This window comes from Populus alba, chromosome 2 (assembly GCF_005239225.2).
Source record: "Populus alba chromosome 2, ASM523922v2, whole genome shotgun sequence".
Taxonomy (NCBI): domain Eukaryota; kingdom Viridiplantae; phylum Streptophyta; class Magnoliopsida; order Malpighiales; family Salicaceae; genus Populus; species Populus alba.
This window is the reverse complement of record NC_133285.1, coordinates 5,744,792-5,768,772: the sequence shown is the minus strand read 5'-3', so window position 1 is coordinate 5,768,772 and position 23,981 is coordinate 5,744,792. Positions and strand designations below refer to the sequence as shown.

At 34.3% G+C, this 23,981-nt stretch overlaps 3 protein-coding genes and 1 pseudogene across 6 annotated transcripts; 2 read left to right on the top strand and 2 right to left on the bottom strand.

The window, feature by feature from the left end:
- The first annotated feature begins 930 nt into the window (after nt 1-930).
- LOC118062629 (ABSCISIC ACID-INSENSITIVE 5-like protein 5) lies at nt 931-5,472 on the top strand. 2 transcript variants are annotated; one of them, XR_004689806.2, is made up of 6 exons: nt 931-1,147; nt 1,514-2,709; nt 3,427-3,532; nt 3,744-3,815; nt 3,948-3,977; nt 5,159-5,195. XR_004689806.2 is itself a non-coding variant. In XM_035076466.2 (5 exons), the coding sequence occupies exons 2-5, from the start codon at nt 1,525-1,527 to the stop codon at nt 5,231-5,233; spliced, it is 1,362 nt and encodes a 453-aa protein (XP_034932357.1). In that variant the 5' UTR covers nt 936-1,147; nt 1,514-1,524; the 3' UTR covers nt 5,234-5,472. The 2 variants fall into 2 exon arrangements, 1 of the variants encoding a protein (XP_034932357.1); XM_035076466.2 differs by lacking the exon at nt 3,427-3,532 and having other exon boundaries at nt 936-1,147; nt 5,159-5,472.
- A 121-nt stretch (nt 5,473-5,593) lies between these two features.
- Nucleotides 5,594-10,701, bottom strand: LOC118062630 (THO complex subunit 5B-like; annotated as a pseudogene).
- LOC118062628 (uncharacterized) lies at nt 10,658-14,890 on the top strand. 3 transcript variants are annotated; one of them, XM_073407340.1, is made up of 8 exons: nt 10,658-11,027; nt 11,135-11,270; nt 11,418-11,486; nt 11,548-12,249; nt 12,716-13,079; nt 13,188-13,269; nt 13,897-14,151; nt 14,621-14,890. In XM_073407340.1, exons 1-7 carry the CDS (start codon nt 10,830-10,832, stop codon nt 14,101-14,103), a joined length of 1,758 nt encoding a protein of 585 aa, XP_073263441.1. In that variant the 5' UTR covers nt 10,658-10,829; the 3' UTR covers nt 14,104-14,151; nt 14,621-14,890. The 3 variants fall into 3 exon arrangements, with proteins under 3 accessions (XP_073263441.1, XP_073263440.1, XP_034932355.1); XM_073407339.1 differs by having other exon boundaries at nt 11,123-11,270; nt 14,642-14,890; XM_035076464.2 differs by having other exon boundaries at nt 11,123-11,270.
- A 6,287-nt stretch (nt 14,891-21,177) lies between these two features.
- Nucleotides 21,178-22,562, bottom strand: LOC118062627 (transcription factor HEC2). Its single transcript, XM_035076461.2, has one exon. The coding sequence runs from the start codon at nt 22,167-22,169 to the stop codon at nt 21,381-21,383; it is 789 nt and encodes a 262-aa protein (XP_034932352.1). The 5' UTR covers nt 22,170-22,562; the 3' UTR covers nt 21,178-21,380.
- Nucleotides 22,563-23,981: the final 1,419 nt, after the last annotated feature.

Here is a 23,981-nt window from a genome sequence, read left to right as displayed (position 1 = left end):
TACGTGGACGGCTCTCGAGAACCCATATTACTTTCTCCGATTGGATGCACATCACATCACAGACTCCTACCCAATCATGTTGGTCCACGTATCCGTAGACAGCTGGCCCACTTAACAATTATTACGTTTTCTTTACCCAAATATTTTTTCGAACCCGATTATTAAATCCTGGTTTTGTCCAGCTCTTCAGCTCCTTTTATTTTAGTTTATATTCGGATAGATCGAAAATAACAGTAAATTGGCTACAGGTACAAAGCTCGTTAAAAATATTTTTTTTTAACATATCACCAAAAATAAAATATAAGCTAAAATATTATAAAATTATAAGGAAATTTTTTTTATTAATTATATATTAAAATTTTTAATTAAATAGTAAATAATAATATAATAGAATTAAAAAAAATAAGATAAATAATACAAAATTTTAAACACCTTAAAATATATTCAAAACTAAAAATAATAAGGTAATCAGTCAACCAATTATTTATATAAAATTAAAAAATAATATTTATTTTATAATTTTTATAAATTTCATCTAATTTTATTAATTTTAATGATTTTGCAAGAATCAAATCTAATTTTTAATTTTTTTTTAATTTGATTTTACATATTAGATATAATTTATTTGTAAAATTATATAATTTTATCAATAAACTAGAGATTTTGACAATGGTGTTGATTCCATTATTGTTATATGTTTGAAAAATTCAAAATTATAAAATTGATTATAAATAATAAGCTCAATTTTAAATATAGAAGAAATTAGTTTGATGTAAGGAGAAAAAATGATTTTAAAATAGAGATGAATCACCTCCAAATTTAGATAATTGTTTTTTTTTTATCTTTTTAATAAATGCACTGGTCTATAAATAGTTTACTTACATTTTTGTTAATTAGTTTCTATGTGGGGAGTACCCTTTAAGAAAATATATTAAACTCATCCGAGTCTTAACTCTTAAGAGCGAGAAAAAGAAAAAAACAGTGAGAAAAGACTGTCGACACTTGGCGCATCCATGAAGCCCTAAAAAAGCGAAGAAGAAGGAAAGAACAGAAAAAATTGGAAACGCGAGACACCAAAACAAGAGTAGAGGGTGAATTCCAAAAAAAAACAGAGCATAACAGATAGAAATACAAGCGCAAAACAGAGGTATATTATTTATTATTCATTTGCTCTCCTCCCCCTCCTCTCTCTCTTAATACTTCAGTTGTATTTATTTTGTGTTAATTACAGATATAATTAACAAGGCAAGGCAGTATCAATTTCTTCTGCTTTAACATTTGTTATTTTATTTTTATGAAGCAGCTTTCATTTTGCATGGGTTAGAGTTTTTTTGTTTTCTTTTTGCTACTTTTGTATCATTATTTTTAGAAAAATAAAAAATTCTTGAAGTTTTTTTTTTGGTTCATAAATGTCATCATGGGATTGGAAATGCAATGAAGTTAGGGTTCTGAATTTTTTTTTTTCGGATTTAGTTATCAAATTCTTTAGCTATTTTGACACTGTTTTATCCAGAAATTTAGAGAATGGGGACGAATTTCAACTTCAAGAACTTCTCAAATGACCCGTCAGATGCCGTTGGTGGCAGGCCACCGGGGAATTCTCCGCTGACCAGACAGTCATCGATCTATTCGTTAACTTTTGACGAACTTCAAAACACAATGGGAGGATCATTAGGTAAGGACTTTGGGTCAATGAACATGGATGAGCTGTTGAAGAATATATGGAGTGCAGAGGAGACACAGACCATAGCAACAGCCACCTCTACTGGGGTCCAAGAGGGTGGTGGTCTCCAGCGTCAGGGCTCGCTGACGCTGCCGCGGACGCTGAGTCAGAGGACGGTGGATGAGGTCTGGAAAGACATGTCAAAGGAATATGTTATTAATGGGACTAGTGCTGGAGCTGCTAATAATGTGCCCCAGAGGCAGCCCACTTTAGGAGAGATGACTTTGGAGGAGTTTTTGTTGAGAGCTGGGGTGGCGAGAGAGGATATTCAAGTGGCTCCAAAAGTTAATACTAATGGTGGATTTTTTGGTGATTTATCCCGGTCGGCCAATAATAGTTTAGCGATTAGTTTTCAGCAGAATAGGGGTGTAGGATTGAATAACGATAATACTAATCAGATCTCTTTGCAATCGTCTAATTTGCCTTTGAATGTTAACGGGGTTAGATCAAATCAGGCACAGGCACAGCAGCAGCAAATATTTGCCAATCAGCCTAATATGGGATATGTGACGCAGCCTAATAACGATAGTACTAATCAGATCTCTTTGCAATCGTCTAATTTGCCTTTGAATGCTAATGGGGTTAGATCAAATCAGGCACAGGTGCAGCAGCAGCAGCAAATATTTCCCAAGCAGCCTAAAATGGGATATGTGACGCAGATGCCTTTACAAAGTGGTCCTGGAATTAGAGGTGGAATGTTGGGGATTGGAGATCAAGGAATCGATAGTGGTTTGATGCAGGGTGGAGGGATGGGAGTGGTTGGATTGGGAGGTATTGCAACGGGGTCACCTGCGAACCAGCTGTCATCAGATGGGATTGGAAAGAGTAATGGGGATACATCTTCTGTATCTCCAGTGCCTTATGTTTTCAGAGAAAGTGTAAGGGGAAGGAGAGCGGGTGGTGCTGTTGAGAAGGTGGTTGAGAGGAGGCAAAGGAGAATGATTAAGAACAGAGAGTCAGCTGCAAGGTCTCGTGCTCGCAAGCAGGTGATTATCTTGTTTGATATTTTATATATCATCTATTGATTTAAACATTTAGTTCTTGATTTAATTAGGTCAGTTTGCTGCAAATTCATACTGGTTTGAAATCTGTTCTTGAATTGAAACTTTGCATTAATTTAGAAGCAAGTTTGATATCTTTAAGATAAAAAGAATGTGTGGAAGCATGTGCTATCCGTGCATTAGATGTAACCAATCCCATGGTTTATTTGCTATTTTCCGTACAATTGCACAATGGTTCTTTTACACTGCACCAAACTAGAGGAAAGCCGATAATAGGTTATTAGCCATGTTTTTATTGACTGGAGTTCTTAGACACTTGATAAGTGCCCATATAGACAAACTTGCTGTGCAAAAGAGGAGAAAGAACAACGGTTCATTTACAATGAACCAAACTAGAGGAAAGCCAGTAATAGGTTAGTGGCCATGTTTTATTGACTGAAGTTCCTAGACACTTGATAAGTATCGATATAGACAAGCTTTCTGTGCGAAAGAGAAAAAAGAAGAATGACTGTGATATTTAGGTTTTCATATCAGTAAGTTGTTTTGAAATATTCCATCTTGACACTTGTTGTATGCCAACAAAAATTAAGAAAGAAAAAACAATCACAAGTTTCTTCTTCTTGTGGTTCATGAATTTTGCTGGCCATTAACCTTCTACTTTTATCATCTATGGCCTCTGCGCTTGCCAAAACACCATGAAAGATTATGGGGCAGAATGGTAATGTGATAGCGATCTGACATGACAAGAGATGAAAGTTTTTGAGAAGTCAAGGTCATGAGAAGTTATAAAGATCCAGTTTGTTACAAGGTAATGGAACATTTGTTTTAAGGATCACAACATGAATTTGAACTTATATTGGGCCAAATTCAACAAACGTTAATTAAGAGCTGAACACTTTTGACTTATTTTGAATCAAAATATTATACAGGAACATAAGTAGATATTTTTAAAACAGAGTGTGTTGGATTATTACTTTTTAGCATTTGCTCAATATATTTCTCATTTTGGTTTTTATCAGGCTTATACCATGGAATTGGAAGCAGAAGTGGCAAAGTTAAAAGAGGAAAACGAAGAATTGCGGAAGAAACAGGTATTTTAGCTTTTGTCACTCACAATTATTTGTTCCTGCCATATCACACCCACCCACTCAAGGTATCAGTGTCTGTTACAAATTCAAAATCTTTGTATTTACCACTCATTGATTGTGGGTTGGTTACTGCAGGCGGAAATGATGGAAATACAGAAAAATCAGGTGCTAAATCTATCTAGTGCTCTTTCCATTGAGCGGAAAATAATGAATAATCTTGCCTGTTTGCTCATAGCATGTCTAATGACTATTCAATGCTCCTATAAAGTCTGCATGTATTTTCCCACCTTTTTCTTTATTACAAAAAATGTCCATGCTTAATGTCAATAAAAGGAGGTACATCTTGTGTGCGTCTGTGTACAAACTCTATATTTGCTTGTTCTATGGTTACTTGAAAGCATTGCAAATATTGACTTTGTAAGTTGACTAATTATAGTTCCATGGCAATTCAATAAATATTATTTAATTTATTATATTACAAACTGTTAAATATATTTACTTATTATATCGTAATAATTTGTTTTATCATTTTGTAATTTAACTAATTTCACCGTGATTGTGATGATTACAAATGATCAATTATAATCTTGACAAAAAGAGTATCCTTGTTCTTAGAGAAGAAAATAATACTATTTATTTCCTAAAAGGTTATTTTCAAGTGATTATAAATTAATGAGTACTTGTATTTAATGTATTGTAAATCTTATCTTAGTACTTCGTAAATTTTAAGACTATAATTAAAGTTCCTTTAGATAACAATAGCAAGCATATTCGTAAATGATGGTCTCCTGAGATATTTTCTCCTTGCTTGAAAAAAATGGGAGAAGTGGAATGCGTTAAATAAGGATCATTGATGCAAGTGCTTCTTACCTTCTTTTTTCCAAATAGGAGCGATGATCAGGAGTATCACTTTTGACTGTGCTTTCTACTTGCTAATTTTCTGTAACTACGTCAATTGTCAACTTCTTTCTGTGTGCCACAAATCTTGATGCAATACTGATATAGAACGTTGTGGTTTTAAGAAATCTCTAGTGTTTATAATGCTATATTCATATGAATATGACAAACCAGCGCTGCAGCTTATCAATGAAATAACTATGATCAAGCATGCACCATCTGATTTGCCTTATACGTTTCCTACATAAGCTGGACAATGTACATTGCTGGGCATTTCAGTTGTGGAAATCATTGCTTCCTATTGCGATAGCATTTAGCGCTTCTTGTGTTTCTGTTCAGCAGTGTGTCTCTCCAATTGACATTTATAATTGTGGCTTAATGTACTTTTTGACAGTAACCACACAGACACTGAGGTCTTCTTGATTTTTCTCCATTTGGTGGTGTTACAGGTCGCGGAGATGATGAATATGCAGCAGGGGGGTAAGAAACGGTGCTTGAGACGAACTCAGACAGGTCCATGGTGAATTGAAAGTGTTTTGTGATTATCCCCGTTGAAAATCATGTATGGTAGGTGACTGTACATATTTAATGGAATTGTGTTTTCTTCTGTAAATGGAGAAGATACGAATATTACAGTGATTAGATCCGGAGGTTTACTGTGATGTAAATCAAACCTTCCAATATGTACTAACTGTGTTTGCATCTCTTCTGAACTTCTTTGATAAGTAATTAGATTGGCAAATGCATTTTGTGTTGGTGACCATTTTATCTATGTCTCCCGCAGTGTTGTAACTTTGTTTTCTCCTCTCATAATGATCCCTTCTTATTTTTCTTTGTATTGATTTTGAATCATTGAGGAGGAGAAGTATATATAAAGCCTCACTCAGTCACTTGTTTTCGTCATCGATGTGGATAGCAATGGACTTCTGAGATATTAGCAAGTATTTACATCATCAAGGTCAAGTCAGCGAGCAGAATTGTACATGGCAAACAAATGAAAATTAGAGTAGCATGATGGGGCCTGTCAGTCTGATTGCCTTTTGCGTTCTAGGCAAAGCTCTGTACCATCTGAGCCCTGATTCTAGGGTTAGAACTGGAAATGCAAAGCCAACTGGGAAGTAATCGATCTGGGAAGCATGCCTCAGATGGCCTTGGTGACAATTATCATAATCCCAGTCCCATGGAAGTTCGGCTGATCTCGTGTTTCACGAGATGCATGAGTAAACCAATAATCCTCAAGCCTCGCCATGCCACTCAAAGACACCTCCCTCAAATACCTAATCCTACCCCGAGCAGAGAGGTAGCAGCAATAGTTTCTGGTAATCATTTCGTCTGTATGCCCTGAGATTCTATTGCTAGTATGGGTCGCCAGAGGTGCATGCCATGCCCTTCCAGGATATCATCTTCCTGCGATCCCTCCCTCTAAATGATCTAGCAAGAAGATTACCACTAACAGGTTTACACAAACCAACATCAACAGCAGAAGAACACTTTGCACTTGGAGATGCCTCATCGATGAAATACTCGAACAGCACTGCAAGACAGTGCACTTGATGAGCTAAGACATGATTTTCTTGATCCAAAGGTAGCAGCTTTAATATATAAAGATTGACCTGCAGAACACCAACGGGAAACATGAATTTGTAGTCCTTCAGCAAGGAAACTAACACCACATTTGAGACAAACAACACAATAAGAACACTGTAAATAAAGACAATTGGGAGGCTTAACATGAACATGATAAATCACCAGGAGGCAACTCTTTCTTACATTAATAGTGAATTGGTTGCAGTTGACTTTCCAAGTAGATTAGCATTCAAATACCCTAACAGCTCGTAAGGTAGATGCACCATATGAAGGTGCTCTTTAAACAATGCTGGACAACCACTGTCTGCAACAATAATCTACCAGAGGTAATATTCTGTATTATAATTCTGATGTCTTAGTTTATTTTGTCTCGATCTGTCTCCAAGATAAAAAAGCTAACTATTTATTTTGAAGGACTAAGCTTAACATCATTCACAGCAGACGCAGCTGCGATTAGAGACCCCATCTTCCCCAACACTCTCTGATCTTCCGTCCATATTGAAATGTATTGGTTCCTGAAGTTGATTTGTATCAATGACAGGCAAAGTTGAAGCCTGATTAGGTGGGGGGCCTGTAGGTGACCGGCCATGTAAATCGCATAAAGGTGTAAACCCACAGAAAACTTTCACAATTCAGAGCAGGCCATTCAAGCTTTGTGAGTGATTCAAGCTGTTCCCTGTAAGCCAATCAAAGAATTCCGACTTTGCAACCCAAAGCATACAGAGACAATCCAGATAAAACAATCTCATTTATAGCTGTTTCACTGCTTGCAGGTTCAAGGTCACTGAGTAATGGGGCTGTCTCTAGTGAGAGACCAATCCCTGCCAAATGCTGGGCCCACTTATACGGACGTGAAGTTCTCCTTTCATCAAATGCAAGGGAGAACAAACGTCCATACCTGGTGAGGCAGCTCAGTGCCAGTGTCACTGGGAAACAAGTTGCACAAGATGTTATTTTCTGGTCCTTCAAGCGATCCTTCAACCCTAGCACATACAACATTCAACTTTAGCAAGTATTCAAACTTCAAAGTGAGGAGCTTTGCAGATTTTGTGATTAGAAACCTCATCGTCAAATATATGGAGAATAATCTTGAGTGGATGAGCTTGATACAATCCTGCTTGATCAACGCCCTCTTTGCTTTGAACCCTCTTTCTCTTCCTTTGACCATCATCTTCCTCGTCAGGTGCATCATCCACCAACCCGGAAGTCTCTTCATTGGTGGATATACCTGGTCTCTTCAACAAACATCACTTTAGTACTCTCCGACCATGTTAAATCACAAACGCAGGTTTTGCAAAGCACATACCGCTGTCCTTATTTCCTTGCTGGCGAGTTGAAGCTTGAGCTCCTTTAACATTTCCCACCAGCTCCAAATCAATGCATTCTCCAAAAGCTTCCTTTTGCGCCAACAACTGCGAGTAAATCACATAAAGTGGAGGCGGAAGCAGCTCCGCTGAGTTGTGCTCCTTTAATTTCTTCGTATCCAGAACACCTAATTGATTTTATACATTTATTAAAAAAAAACTATCTCTAATTAAAATTATTAAATAAAATTTTAGAATATAATTTATATTATTTTTTAATATATTTTTTCAAAGAAAACCCTTTAAATTTAAAATTTATACAAATCTATTTTATCTTATACTTAAATTTTATCAAATAAATAAAAATAGTAAATTTCAAACTTATAACCATTTGGTTACTAAAATTTTAATACTGTATCAAAAAATTATTTTAACTCAATAATTTAAATTAATAAATAAAATTTTAAAATAAAATTTATATTATTTTACAGCCACAATAAAATTCTTAAGCGATTTAAGATGTGACGGCAAACTCAGGCAAGAACTTCCTGTTCGCAATAGTACTCTCCAAACAGAGCTGGACTTTTGCTTGTCCAGTTTGTCACACAACTTACACAGCTCTTTTCTCTAAATTCCAAAAACATTAAAAAAAAAAAAAAAGAGTAAACACCAACACAAATTATTTTTCAAAATATCAAGTTACCCGGTGAAGCTAATAATGAAGCATCAAATTATGGGAAGCATGAGTAGACAAATTCGGACCTTTTAATGTGCTGCGAAGCATGCAAAAACTCAACTCCTCTCGTACATCAAATTATACAGCTGTCGTAAAATACACTGGAGCTTTTGCCTTTTCTGTCTATTTTTTTTTTTATATTAATATATTAAAACAGTTTAAAAATATATAAAAAATATTTATTTAAAAAAAAAAACAGTTTAAACCGCCTTTATAACTACTGCTTCCATTTACAGCTTTGTAAACAGTTTGGTAAAATCTTTTATTTTAAAATATATTAAAACAATATTTTTATAACTTTTTTTATTTTTAACTATTTTAAAAAAATTAAAAAATAGTAGAAAAAATAATTTGAATCGACCTATTGACCAAAAAGAAAGAAAAACAAGTACACAAAACTCATAGATTTTAATGTCAATTTGAATAATAGTTTTAATTAAATATATATTTTAATTCAACTAGCAATAATTAAAAATACTTTTTCAAAATTTTTTTTTAAATTATAATCTATAACCGCAAAACTGACTGCTATGTTTTTTTTGGTCTTATATGAATGGTAGATGTATTCTTCTTCTTCTCTAAACCGTTTTTTTTTCCTTACAATACTTTTCACTCTCTCCTGCTTTCCAGATCTTGCATCTCTTGACGGTAAAAATTTTGCATCGCAGCGAATCATTTCTCAAGCAGAGAATCTTATCCCTTGCATTTTGTCCTCAGCTCGAAGATATACGGTCGATACATGCTGTCATGAAGAAAAAACAAACATGTGATCGAAAGTCATCGTTGCCCAGATCGTATCGAATAAGACAATGAGATGGCCCCCACTGTCATTTCACTCCTAGTCAAATTTCAAATTTCCAGTAAAAGGCAATGAAGGATACGACGAAGACCCTTCAACCACAACATCGAGAAAAAGAAGAAACCGCATTAATAGCTTGCTCACGAATGCGCGGTGAAAATTATTTTTTATTTTAAAATATATTAAAATAATATATTTTTTATTTTTTATATTATAATATTAAAATAATCCAAATATATATATAAAATATGATTTAAAGCTAAAAGAATTTAAAAACGTGGCTAGACCTAAAAAATAAACACAATCTAACCCTTATAACTACATTAACAAAAACAAAAATCACAATAAAAAAAACTCCAAACCTAAAATTAGCTCAAATTATTGTCTCTTTCTTACTTTTTTTTTTATTGCCTCCTAGAAAAATCTTAGTTGATTGACTCATGCTTCATTTCGTTGTTTGTCGAATAATTATTTTAAATAAAAAAAGTTTATTAGACATAAATACATTTTAAAAAAGAAAAAAAAATCAATGTCAAATAAGAAAAAATAATATCGGATAATGAAATAAAAAAAAAAAACTATAAAAAACAATGTCAACCTTTTTTTAACCTATTATGCTCGTGACTCGAGTCATTTGACCTGAAGCACTAAATTTTTTTAAAAAAAACCTCAAATCTCAATTTTCCACTAATTAATATATTAAAGGATAATTTTCAACTAAAAAATTAAAAACCTACAAAAGGGTTAGGGATACAAATTACAAATCAAAAGAATAAGTATGAATACTAAAATATATGCAACTAAGAGGACTACCTTAAAATTTTAAATGTTGAGCACAAATTCTAAGGATAGAAAAAGAAAAGAAAAAACATTGCCGATGATAATCCGTCGAGAATCAACCAACATGCACCTCAACTAAAAAAAAAGGATGCCGCGAGGAATTCAATGATACAAATAAAGAAAGTTTTTTATTGCTAAAGTCAGTTATATGCACCGCTTAAAGATGACAGAGCAATTGACGCATATAACTCATATGTCACCAACTTTTTATCTACTTGTCAAATTATTACATTACCTTTATGATCAAATAATTACTACAAAAAGATATTTATGAAATTATATAAAAGCCTTTCAAGTATTGCTTTGAGAATTTTAATTTTATGAGTAATTAAGTCATTATACCGTGTTTAAAAAAGTTAAAAATAAAAAACCCCCTCAACCATAATGAAATATTTTTTAAAGAGTATTTAAGTAATTTTACTTTTTAATTTTTTTTATGGTTGAAAAATACCCTTTAATAACTATAGAATGAAAAATGAAGTAGTAAAAAGTTTATTTTACCGTCCAAGACATCGTTCATCCAATATTTGTTTTTTTATAAACAACAAAGACATAAATTTATTATTCTAATCGACATCGAATCACGCAGTTGATACTATAATTTTACCGCACAGCTTAGGTTTTTGTTAGTTAAAAAGAATACCCATAGGCCTTCTCCCCCAGAAACAAACAAACTGATCATGACATTAAAATTAGAAAAACTCCTCCTTTTTTAATACCCGCCATTGAGCGAGCACACAACACACACGCCACTGCCATTGCCATTGAAAAGCGCGAATCTCTCTCTCTCTCGACTCACTATAACGTGGAGAGGCAGAGAGTTGCCACAAGCAATACATTGCGAAACTTCCAGAATGCCGGAGCTGTTGTGCCACCGCGACCAGATTTCGTCGAGATCAGGATTCAGAGCTCGGGATGCAAGTCCTGACTCTGTAATTTTCACTTTAGAATCCAACTTCAGTCTCTTCACTTCTACTTCTGCTAGCGGCGATCGCTGCTCTTTTGCTTCCGATGCTTATGATCATGAATATCTCGCCTCTGAAATCTCTCTGGTAAACTCCTAGCATGCTGTTTTTCTCACTAGAGCGGCGGTTTTTGAGATTTAGCGGCGATATAATGAGGTTTGTTCTTTTTTTGTTTTTTGGAGTGTGCAATGCAGCATTTGGCTGCACATGATCAACATGAGAGCTACTGGAGGGGTCCAGATCCAAACAAACCGAGTACAGTAGGGAATAACAACAACCAGCACACTCACACTCACACTCGTCCCTCCAGAAAAGCAGAAAAAGCGAAAGGTACGTCCAGCTAAGCCAACCATTATTATTGTTGTTGTTATTATAATTTTCCAGTGCAAAAGCTAACAAGTAAAAACAGAAATACAAAATTTAAAATTTAAAATTTAAAATTAACTGTTTCCTTTGTTTCATTCAATTAAAAAGCAGTTCAAAAAGAAGAAGACGATAATAATCTCCTTGATTCAGCAAGAAGCTCCTTCTCTCTCGCTCTCAAAGGTAACAACCAAATCAAATTATAAGTCCAACCTTTTCATTTTTCTCAATTAATTTAATGTAGAGTGTCAGGAGAGCAGATCCAGATCTGATGCAATTACAAAAAAACCGGATAGGCGGAGACCTGCATCACTAGATCTTAATTATGTCGTTACATCTCCTTCGCCGCGATTGGGTAACATGAAAAAGAGTATAGTTTATTCATCTCGAAAATCCGGAACATTTCCTAGTCCTGGAACTCCAAATTATCATTCTAGTGCTGGGATGCAGAAAGGTTGGAGCTCAGAGCGAGTACCATTGCCAAATAATAGTAATAGGCGCCAAGTCATGAATGCTACTGCGGCTGCTGTTTCCCCTTTTAATAACAATACTAATAATAATAACAACGGGAGAACATTGCCGTCCAAATGGGAGGATGCTGAGAGGTGGATATTTAGTCCTGTTTCGGGAGATGGGTTTGTTAGGAGTTCGATTCAGCCTGCTCAGAGGAAGCCTAAGTCAAAGAGCGGACCACTTGGACCACCGGGGGTTGCGTATTATTCCTTGTATTCGCCTGCGATTCAGGTGTTTGATGGCAGGAATATGGGGAATTTCATTGCTGGTTCTCCGTTTTCCGCCAGTGTTATAGCTGCCGATGGGTTGGCTGTTAAATCAAACGGGAGCCATGGTGTTGCATTTCCTTTGCGGACAGAGCCTTGCATGGCTCGTTCGGTTAGCGTGCATGGTTGCTCTGAGATGCTAGCTCAGTCTTCTTTGCCATCCCAAGGTACGAGTTTGTAAACTTCAGCCTGGTTTCTTGGATCTGCTTATTTTTTTTTTCAATTTTTAATTTCTGTTTTGGAGGGCTGAATTATGCTGTATCTATAGAAGTTAGTCAGGTTGTTGAAACTATAACACTTTAAACAAAGAATTAGACAGTGCAAATCGCATGGGTGGTTTGATTCAAAATGCCTGATATGTTCATCTCACTAAAATCGTTTTCTGAATCTCTTCAAAGAATCCAATTTTAATGGCAAGCATCCTTTGGCATGCGATTTAATTATTTTGTTCTTGTTGCTTGAAAGGTAGCTGAAATGGTTTCGATGAATAACTCAATATGACAATATTATATAATTATGGGAACAATGCTCTATATATATATATATATATATATAATTTTTTTCCCTCCAACTGTTGATCCATTCTTATCTTGCAGTATCTAACTTTCCATGTCACCGTTAACTAAAAATCAGATGAAAAGCTTGATGGTCTCAAGGATGCAGCAACTGATATATCTTGCGCTGTTTCAAGAAGGGACATGGCCACCCAAATGAGCCCTGAAGGTAGCAATCATTCATCTCCCACCAGGCAGCCATCATTCTCCGTCTCCACTCCCTCTTCCCTACCTATTGTGGAACTGCAGGGTTTCAATTCCTCTAAATCTGAGGTCAGGGATGTACAGGTGGATGAAAGGGTTACGATCACAAGGTGGTCTAAGAAACACAGAGCCCGCAACCATGGAAAAAGTTCAGAAATTGTTGATGACTGGAGAAAGGAAGCTGCTGATGCTCTGTCATCAGGTTTGGATGTTTCGGAGGCTGGAGAGAGCATTTCAAAGTAAGTCTTTCTATTGAATTTTCGCAATCCTTTAGACTTACTAGGATATTAGGGCTTTGAACAGAAACCATGATTGATGGATAAATAGAGCTTTTATATTTTTTTTAGGGTCAAAAGAGAGGAAGCCAAAATCACAGCATGGGAGAACCTGCAGAAGGCAAAAGCTGAGGCAGAAATAAGGAAACTTGAGGTTCTTTTCTTCCCCACGTGTTTTGTCCTCTAATTTTGATTAAAGTTAAAGGATTAATTCACTTAATGATCAGCCTGGGTGCAGGAGAGAAGATATTTTTTCTACTATTTCCTTTATGATCTTTTGAAAGCTTTGTCTCTACGTAATAAGATATTGGTGTTAGATAGAATATCAGAAAGTCACAACCTTTATTAGTTGCAGGACATATATCAGCACTGAGAATATTGCGCTCAGATGTCTAAAATGATAAACTTGGCTACATTAATTGTACATCCTTGCAGTTTGATAACTAGGAAGGGGATACATCACATGATATGAAACATATGTTTTCTAAGTTTTGGGGTTTTGATGAACAAAACTTCCATGTAGAATTGATAGCCTTTTAGCCGTGCCTGAGTATTTGATTAACTGAGCAATGAACTTTTTACCTGGATTCTAACTTTTTCTTCCTCAAAACTATTCAGTTAATATAATATTGTATCATGAAAAATACAAAAAGAAATCTATATTGTTTGGTCACTGAGATTCAAGATTAATAGGTTCCAGCTTTAACCACTCATATTTGTTTCTATGTTTTGTAAATTTAGAGGCTTGTGCATTTTGTGGCCTTAACTGACTCAATTTCAGATGAAACTTGAGAAAAAGAGATCATCGTCTATGGATAGGATTATGAATAAACTGAGATCAGCTCAAAAGAGAGCCCAAGAAATGCGGAGCTCGGTACTAGCAAACCAAGCACATCAAGTTTCCACAAACTCTCGTAAAGCTATATCGTTCCGTAGAACCTGTCAAAAGGGTTCCCTGAGTGGTTGTTTCACGTGCCATGCTTTCTAATATCTCATCCAGCTATATGTTCCTACGCTTTGATCGACATAATACCTGGTAATTACTTGGAAACTGCCTTTTGTTTCAGTTTTTTTTTTTTTAAAATTCTCACTTGTGCAAGATTTGGTTTCTTGTGAAAGGTTTTACCGAAAACCCCTGGCATACCTGCTGGCTCTGTCTAGAGTCTGAAGAGCTTTGCTACTTTTGGTCAAATATTGAAAAAATCTGTTGACAATTAGTTTGTTTCCATTATTTAATTTGTCCATATAAATTGTACACGTAAATAGAGCCAGGGAGGTAGGGTGCTCTTGAGTTTAAAATGCTTCTAGTCTCATACAGAACGCATTTGGACATCCCATGATTTGTTTTCGTTGTAGCTTTTAAGGTATATGTTTTTCCTTAAAACTACCTGGCGGAAAAGTTAGGGCTGGCATAAAACGTTTTGCCGTTCCTAAAAGGTGAATCTGTATTTATAGAATACTAAGTCTGTATGTGATCCTAACAACTATCTTGTAATTTGTTGAAGGTTTCTTATATCCCTGTCCAGGTCAAAGTGGAGGAAAACTGTTGGCGCATGAAGAACAATTACTAGGATTAAGTTTTCAGATGGGACGCAAGACCCTGGATGTGACAGTCCTGGTATCAGAATTTCCATGAAATTTGACTTATAATGATGAATTTTCAGAGAATACACAGTTTTTCTGAAAGACGTATTTGTTTCAGATTTCAGCACACACCCTATAATTGTTGTAGATACAAGATATATACAAGAGCATAAACTTTTCTAGGAAGGAAAGCTTAAATTAAGCATGGCATTTACAACACATTCAAGGAGGCATGATTCTCCTGTTAAGACCATGATTACGTTGCTATTTTGGCCAAGACTTCAGCGTGAGAATAATAGTCTTTAATCATGCGCTTGATTCTTGGAGTTTGATGTTTGATCGCTGATCACTTTAGATTACTTACCTTACATGCCCCCGTAAGATGGAGGAGCCATTGAGAGGTTTGATATGCAGTGTTAACACGGTGCACATTGAGGATCTTCATGGAGATCAATCTGAATGTGTTTCATTCTTGAGTGCTGAATGGGATTAAAGCCAAGATTTGTGGCGCCCAAATTATCACACAAGAGTGCTGGTGAAGCATTGATAAAAAGTCTAAATAAGTTCATTAAATAACGATGACAGCCATACTGTTTCAGAGGCTGCACTTGCAAGGGAGCGATATTTACTGACAATCCTGGAATTACCAGCCCTACCACCCTTAGCAGAGTGTAAACCAGCCTTCTCTATAATCTGGACCCTTTATGCAGGGGATCATAAAACTTCTAATCAGCTCCCAGACAGCATTCAAGAATTTGGGTATGGCGAAAAGCAAAGAGAAGTAGTTCTTGTCCGGCTCTTCTGTACCTGCATTCCCAAGAACACTTGTAAGAGAAAACTTTGTCATCGAAAGGCGATCTAGGAACCGTGTCATTGCAATAGACGTACGTATCTCTCACTTTATTTTATACCTTTTCAGCTCAATATCTATCATATATTCCCCAAATTGATCGTCCCCAACCTTAGGTTGCCCAAACGTGTAGACCCATTCCAATCTCTCCAACAACCTAGTCTCCTCGTGTATAGTTAACTATATGGCCAATGCCCCACCCGAACTGTGCCCTGTCTCTATACATTTTGTTCTCTCATTGTCCCTCGGCATTTGTCTAATTTCATAGAACGCATACAATTGGTCATGATCTTGTTTCAATAATTTCCTTGGGCCAGTTAATGTTTTGCAGGCCCAGGGCTCTCATAAAGCTACGGTGGACCTGACCAATTCCTTTAAGCATGTACCACGAGATATACACATCTGTGGCCCATCCAATGATGGTTCGGTCCCTCTAAAAGCTACCAGACCACCACAACCTATAGGATTATTTTCATTTTTTTAATCAAAGAATCAACCCTTTGGATATTCAATGTAAACCCTCCGTCTAAAAAAAGGGGTAGCAGTTTTGATGTGAGAAGGGAGAGATTTTCAAATTTTCAATTATAGGGTTTATGTGATTTTTCAGTGAAAATGTTGTTTTGTTGAATTGTTAGTTGATGAGGATGTTAATGATGAGAATAACAACCACAATTGAAGGAAAAACTTGGACAAAAATCATAAATAATTGTGCTCTTGTGGCTAGCCAGGGGGGAAAATTAGGGAAATAAAAATTTGTTTTTATTCCATGGTATTATATGTTTATTAGATTTCTTGGTGTGAGTAATTGTGTGTAGGAAATTAATATTTTTAGGGGAAGTGGTAAATGTGAAATTTTATGTGATTATAAGATATTGAAATGCTTATGGTTTAATGTGGAAGTCTTAGAATTTGTAAATGAAGTAGAATGTTTGATGGAATAGATATTTGGCATGTTGTGATGATGTATGTGTTGGAAAATAATAATTATTAAAATTAGGAGATTTAGAGAAACTTATATTGTTATGCGAAAAAACTTGTGTTATTTGAGTTAAGGACGGTTAATTGATATATGCAGGATGAAATCATGAAAGAAATTGAAATAAATCAATAGGTAACTAGTATCATCGAAGGCCATCCATAAGAGAAATATTGGGGAGAAGGGAAAATTGGTTCAAATTTTATGATATTTAGGTTTATTAAATGTGTAGGTAAGAGAAATTGTATATGAGATAATTTTTTTTTTTTTTTTATGGTTTTAGTAGTGGTTGTTAGTGGTTTAACTTTACTAGAAATTAACCTCAGAGAAATAAACTGATAAGGCAAATCAAATGGTAAAATATAAATAAAAAGGCTAACTCTTGACCTTATATAGGTTGTCCAACATTGCTAGCCTTTTTTAATAATGTCTCGTTGATGAAAGGGGTGTTTGGCCCTGTATTTGAACTAGTTTAAAAAAAAAAATATTTTTTTTACTTTAAATTATTTTTTTATATCTTTATATCATTTTAATGTGGTAATGTAAAAAATAAGTTAAAAAAATATTATTTTGATAAATTTTTAAATAGAAAGTACTTTTAAGAAAATTTTTTTACCATTATCCTAAACACTCCCCAAACCAGCCTAAAAAACAAGATTTTAACAAGTCTCAAACCTAATGGCGTAGTATCCATAATGGTAGACAATTAGAATTTTAAATGGCACATGCTATTAGTGTTCTCTCATGTATCTTCTCACCAAAACATTAGTTTCCCTTATATATTTAGAGTTGGTTTGGTGACTTGGTATTGTGGTATCAATTGTTTTTTTTTTTTTTAAAAAAAAAATTGCTTGGAAATGCATCAAAATAATTTTTATTTTATTTTTTAAAATTTATTTTTGACATCTACACATTTTAATGATTAAAAACACAAAAAATTAATTTAAAATAAAAACAAATTTAATTTTTTTCATAAATATTTTTCCACCATAAAAATAAACAGAAATAAACAGGCTCTTAGTTAGCTAATCACGATTCCCTGAACCATCCACCATAACAACACTTATAGGAAATGGAAATGACAAGACATATTATGGGACTAGAGAGTGCATTTGAAGGATATGTGTACCACCCTGGTTACATGGTGTATCATAATGGATTGTTCAATACATGAAAAAATATCAATCTTTATGCAATTCACATCATAAAGACTAATTGGGGGCAATTGATGGGCCTAGGGTTTTATGCATCTTAGACCAGGCTTATGAATACTTTTACATGTTTGGATCTGTTATGGACGCAAGCCTAATACCGATATGGTTTCCTAAGCTTACCTCGATGCAAACAGCCTAAACTAGACCTATATGACAACTAACCCTAATTTAAGCTTGAGGTGCCTTGGTGGCTGAATACCTGTTAAGGCATGCACCAATATTTTGAGCTTAGAGCATTATTGGTGGTCTAATTCATCCAAGACAATATCAATCTCCAAACTAGATGAGATATTGCCTAAAATTCATCCCTAATCTATATATTCCTCGAAAGTGTCCGGGTGCATCTAAACACACAACTCTTTGGTTAAATCTGGTTTATTCACCACCAACCAAGGGAATAAAATATGCATGTATTAAATATAAACATCACCATTAGACCTGTGTCACTCTAAAGATTGGTCCAACTCTCTTCATCTATTTAAAGATGGCAATTTCATCATCAATGGATACCAATCTAAATTTACCTGAATAAGTATGATGTTTTATAAATATTTCGGGTCTGATTTAGGTTGAAGTGTAAATAATAACAATAATTTTTGGGTGTAGGTGAGTAATGGAAAATGAACCAAAGCTGGGATCATTAGCAGTTGAAATCAGTAGCAATAACAACCTCCTTTCTTGATTACCACTTCCACCTAGTTTGAGCTATCATTGTTGATATATTCAACATCTAATCATGCATAAATCATTTTTTTCACTCTTAGTTTTAAAGTGTTATTCATCATGGCCTCTACTTCATGCCTTCTTTTCAAATCTTTAAAGGTATTAATGATTTATGTTTATCTCATTTCTCTTAAATCTATTTTTAGTTCAATTGAGATATGTATTTTTCAATGATGAGTCTTGGTTTGTTTAAAGTTTGGTTGCAATATAATGTTAAAATGTTGTTGTTTATTTCTCTTTAAATTTTGGTATTAGATAGAGTTTAGGAATATCAAATAGCTTAGGAATTGTAGTTTTATAGAAAGATCCTAAATAGAAGAGAGCCCAACCTCTTTATTTTTTCTTTTAATTTTCTAGTTTTTTTTAATATTATTTTAGTGGGTGTGAATCTATGGAATAAAATCTCAATTATATTTTTATTTGGTTGATTTTTCATATTATTAAAAATGGTTTAGATAGTTATGAAAGATTGTGCGGAGGGTCACAACAGACAACTAACATAACCGTTTTATGGAACTAGGATTTCTCCATTATAGAATAGGCTAGGCTCCAATATGGTTAATACATACTTCTCTATGCATTTCATCTATGTATTTCTTGCTTATTATATAGTTAATGTCATAATTAATTATCTATGTTTTGGTAATAGGTATCTAAATACATACATTAAACTCAATCAAATTGGTTTTGAATATTCAATTACATATCTACCAAATAATAAGTCAAGTATGAGTAGTAGTTTTAAGTTTGAGTTCGGGTATGGATAATATCAAAACTCAATTTATAAGTATTCATTGACATTCTTATATATATTATATGCAAATCATATAACTCAAAATGAAAATAACTTTTGCAGTGATCTATTGTAATTATTTGGCCTTTATCCTTAAATAATCTAAAATTATAGATATCAAGCATATTTACCACTCAATATTTACATGGACACTTCTTTGTGGATTCAAAGCTAGATAACTAGTCTAAATACTGCTTCGAACTATATACAAATTACTTTACAAGGTTTTCATCTTCAACCTAAATTTCCTTAGAAATCAAAGGACAAAACCCAAAAAAAACTATATCTTGCATCTGTTCACATCTATTTCTATCATTTATTTCCTGGCCTTCAACAGCCTTGAAAAAATATTCACCAAAAGATTGCAACAAAACAAATTCGGTAAATGATCTTAATTTCCTTTTTCGGTAGACATTCACAACAAAAGCTAAGCAAACACAAATTTTAGTGTTTAAAAAGTACATAAACACGCAAATATTCAATAAGAACTCTTTAAATCCTAATTTCCTTTCAATTTTTTTTTTTTATTGTGAGCTTCTGGATGTTATTTTAAGGTACGTTTACATCCTTTCTAATCTCTATACAAAGGACATCTTGTATTTTGAAAGGCAATCAATATGCCGATTACTTGGTTAAGATTATTAAATAGAGGTAATTTTTATTTTATAAAATATAATTAATAAATATATTTTTTATTTTTTAAAATCTTTTATCAAGTGGAAACTTTGAACTATTTTCCAGATAGCTATTACCAAATCACGTGCGGAACGCAGACTAGGAGATCGAAGTTGGAGAAAAAGTCCAAATACGTTGACCATGTAGATTGAGTTTCACGTGTCAAGGCGGCCAACGACGACATCATAAAGCCCACCTCTTTGTCAGATTTTCACGTGGATTTCTCATGCTCCCTCGACAATGGCGATGCCATCACCTCCCATCTCATCAAATCTTCGCGCAATCATTTCCGAGGAAAACCAGGGTGCTTTCTTATCCCAAAACTATGCTCTCGTTCATCCGGCCAGGAACAATTATCGACGAAACAAAAATAGTTGAATTTTAATCTACTTCATAAACCATTATCAAATAGATCCTTGATGTGCTATTACAGATCTATAAGTATTATGGCTGGATTAACAGAACTTTTGAACCCCTTATCAACTAAGTACAGAGTAAACCTTTCGTATTAAAATTAGACGAGGAAATTAATAAGCAAACACATGAGAAACGATAAATTATATGATATGATCGATGCTTATAAAATAATCAGTAATATTTTATTAGTTATTAAGATTATCTTGTTATTTTGACTAGTTGGAGTATATATCTATTTCCCAATCCCCAGCATTACAACTCAAAATTCACAAACCCATCCCTTCCCTTAATGATATACTAGATTTGTACAAGATTTGAATTTATTTATTATATATGCTCGATCATTAGTTTTTCAGGATTGTCTCCTTGTGGCTTGTACTGCCGTAGAACGTGGATTACAAAGACTTTCAGCGGCCAAGTGTCCCAACATGACGGTAAAAGCTGGTAATTCCTTGGCACGACGAAGTGGGTGAACAACTGGTCTATCTGTAAAGAAGCCATTCTAGATTTTTCTCGGCAGAGATATTAAGATTTTTTGTGCATAGTCTATGATCAACCCACTAGCATTTATTATTTTCTTTTCCTGGCTGATTTCCCGCAGAGAGCAGCATGTATAGCGGCGAGATACTCTCTTCGTTTGCCAGATGCAATAATACTATCATTGCACTTGTGTCAGTATTAATACCAAAGACAAGATTCTTCATTTTCTTTGGTTTGAATTACGCGGTTTTGAGTGCGATGAAATCATCACAACTAGACATATGTAAGGGGAGATTTTTAAATGGAAAAAAAGAGAGGAAATTAACTAAGGCAATAATTGACATGTTCACCTAAGATTTTGAGCATTTGTACATTGTATTCAGAGATTGTAATTATTGATGTCAATACAACAAGGATCACAGGGCCTCAAGATTTGAAGATCGAACAAATAGCCATGCATAAAAGACAGCTCTTTACAGCCCCACTAGCTAATAACATCACTACTCACTAGAAAAATGCATTTAAGCATCCAGCTCACCACTCCCTTCAAGAGCTAAGCATCACCATAATTCTGAACATTTTGACGACGACGAGCAGGCGGTTGGTGATATCCTTTTCCCATTGGAAGGTAACTCCCACTAGTCATTGCCACGGGAAATCCAATCCCAGTTGTTGTTGTTGGCCTATTAGCCTGAGCTCTCTCAAGTGACTGCACTTGAGTCTTCAAGAACTTAACATAATGAATTGCCTCATCTAACATAGAGGCAGTGTCCATTTTAGTCCCCCCAGGGACTAGTCTTTGAAGTATCCTTATTCTCTCACTTATCCGTTCTCTTCTATGGCGTGCAGCAACACTTTGCGGATCTTTTGATATCTTCACGTTCCTACGTTTTGGTGGCTTCACTGATTCTGGGTCTATTTGAATTGGCTGCATGGCTGCAATTCGAAATATCATCTCCCTCATTGTTGCCATTGAATTCTTCTTTTGTGATGGTGTAGCATCATCATTTGCCTCCGGTAATTCACCTAGACCTCTCCATCTTGACGAAGATGGACTGGGAAAGAAATCTTGCGGGGATTGGTCTTGAGTCGGGGTGCCGTTACTATTAGAAGATAGAGTGGATTGTTGTAGGTTCGTAAATGCAGGTGAGCTAGCATTGTGTGGGTTATCAGTGTTGAAATGCGAGATGGAGATATTACCTGCACTTGCAGCAAGAAACTCTGTTGGGGATAAATGATCAGCAACATCGTTATAGGAATCGTAGAACTCGGGAAGCTTGTCCATCAGCATCATCATTTCCATCTGATCTTCTGTTGCAGACCTTAACTGGTCAATTTCCATGGCTTATATATTTTTCAGCACCCTCTTTCTTACAAAAGAAAGAGTGTTTGAGGGAGAGAGAAAAGAAGGGTGAGAAGATAAGTGAGAAACGTAACTGAGAGAGACAGAGGGATGGGAAAGATAGAGGAGAAGAGCGTGTAGACAGACTAAGAGTTGTATCAGAATTTGCAGCGAAGAAAGAAGAAAAGTAAAAGAGCATGGAGAGGAAATGAAAGTGAAAAATGAATAAATAATAATATCCCCGACAGAGAAGAACTGTTGGGGTCTCCGTTCTCAATTGTTAAAACTTTGCCTCAAAATTCACCTTCTCTGCAGAAACCCTAAACCCCACTCACATGACAGGTGTCAGAAGTATCACCAGTCTCCTTTAAATGAGATACTCTTCCTGGATGGCGGTGAGAATCCGGTGCCGCTGGATGTATTGGTAATGCAAACGTAAGCGCCGGGAGAGACCTCCTGTATTATTATTCAACGTGTTGCATAATCCTGATCATGACAGCATCTACCCCCTAAATTAACCTCCTCCTCTCATAGAAACGGAACGCTCTTCGAGACGGATCAGGTTCTGCTGAACATGTGCTGGCATTGCCTAAACAGCTTTCCAAAGAGAGAAGTGCGACTTTAATGGCCGCCCTTTCATCACTACCTTAGCTGCTTTAGATAGATGGAAAAAGGATGCTTAGTTAAATATGTTTCCTTTTCTCTTTGGTGAATTGATCATGTTATGAAATAAATGAATCACAGTACTGTGATGTAGAATCTGCTATGTAAAATATAACGTCAAAAATAGAATATGGGCTGGTTATATTTTTTTGTAATCAACAGTTATTGATTAAAAAAAAATTTATGTAATTATTTTTTGTTTGATCAGGTTTTTATTTATAAAAATAATTACATTAAAATTTTATTAAGTATAAAAAATAAATCAAAACCGAATCAAAACTGATTTCAACCGACCAATTCAGTTCAATTCGATTATTTTATATTAAAAATCAAAATACAAACGATCGAATTTGATTCGGTTCGATTATTTTGATTTGGTTTGGTTATTTTATATTAAAAAAAAAAATTATATTGTTTTTTGGGCTTTCTAATGGGTTTTAGTTTCAGTTTGGTTATGTTTTTTTATTTTGGTTTGATTTTTTTAATTCGGTTCATTTTATTTTTAACTAAAATGGTTGGGTTTGGTTGAGATTTTTTGGTTTTAGGTTTATGAAACCGAACTAAACTGAATATATTTTTTCAATAATCTAATTGTTTTAATCAGTTTTTTTATGATTTAGTTTCAGTTATTTTTTTTATTTTTTTAATTTAATTAATTTATCAGTTTTTTTCTCAACCCTAAAAAAAATATCAATTCCTAAATAATTAGCGAGAATTACTGCATAGAGATAGAAAAAAAAAAAAAAAAGCAAACATTTATTTTTGTCATCCCTCGTCTTGTTGTTGAAAGATAGCTAAGGTCTCGGTGATTTAGGAAAACAGCCTGTGAAATTAACTATAGAGAGGCAGCACCATGCCGACACATACATTCAATTTTCAAGGTTTAATTATATTTTTTTTATTATGACGTATTTAAAATTATAGCAGTAGTTATAATTAAAAGTTTTTTTTATTTAAAAATATATCAAAATAATATTTTTTATTTTAAAAAAATATTTTTGAAATCAATATATTAAAATAATTTAAAAATATAAAAAATAATTTTTAATAATATTTTTTAAAAATACACAATTTCAATCATATTCCCAATTAAACAAATTTTATCACATGAAAAATATTTTCCTTCGAAAAAGCAAATTATAGATGAAA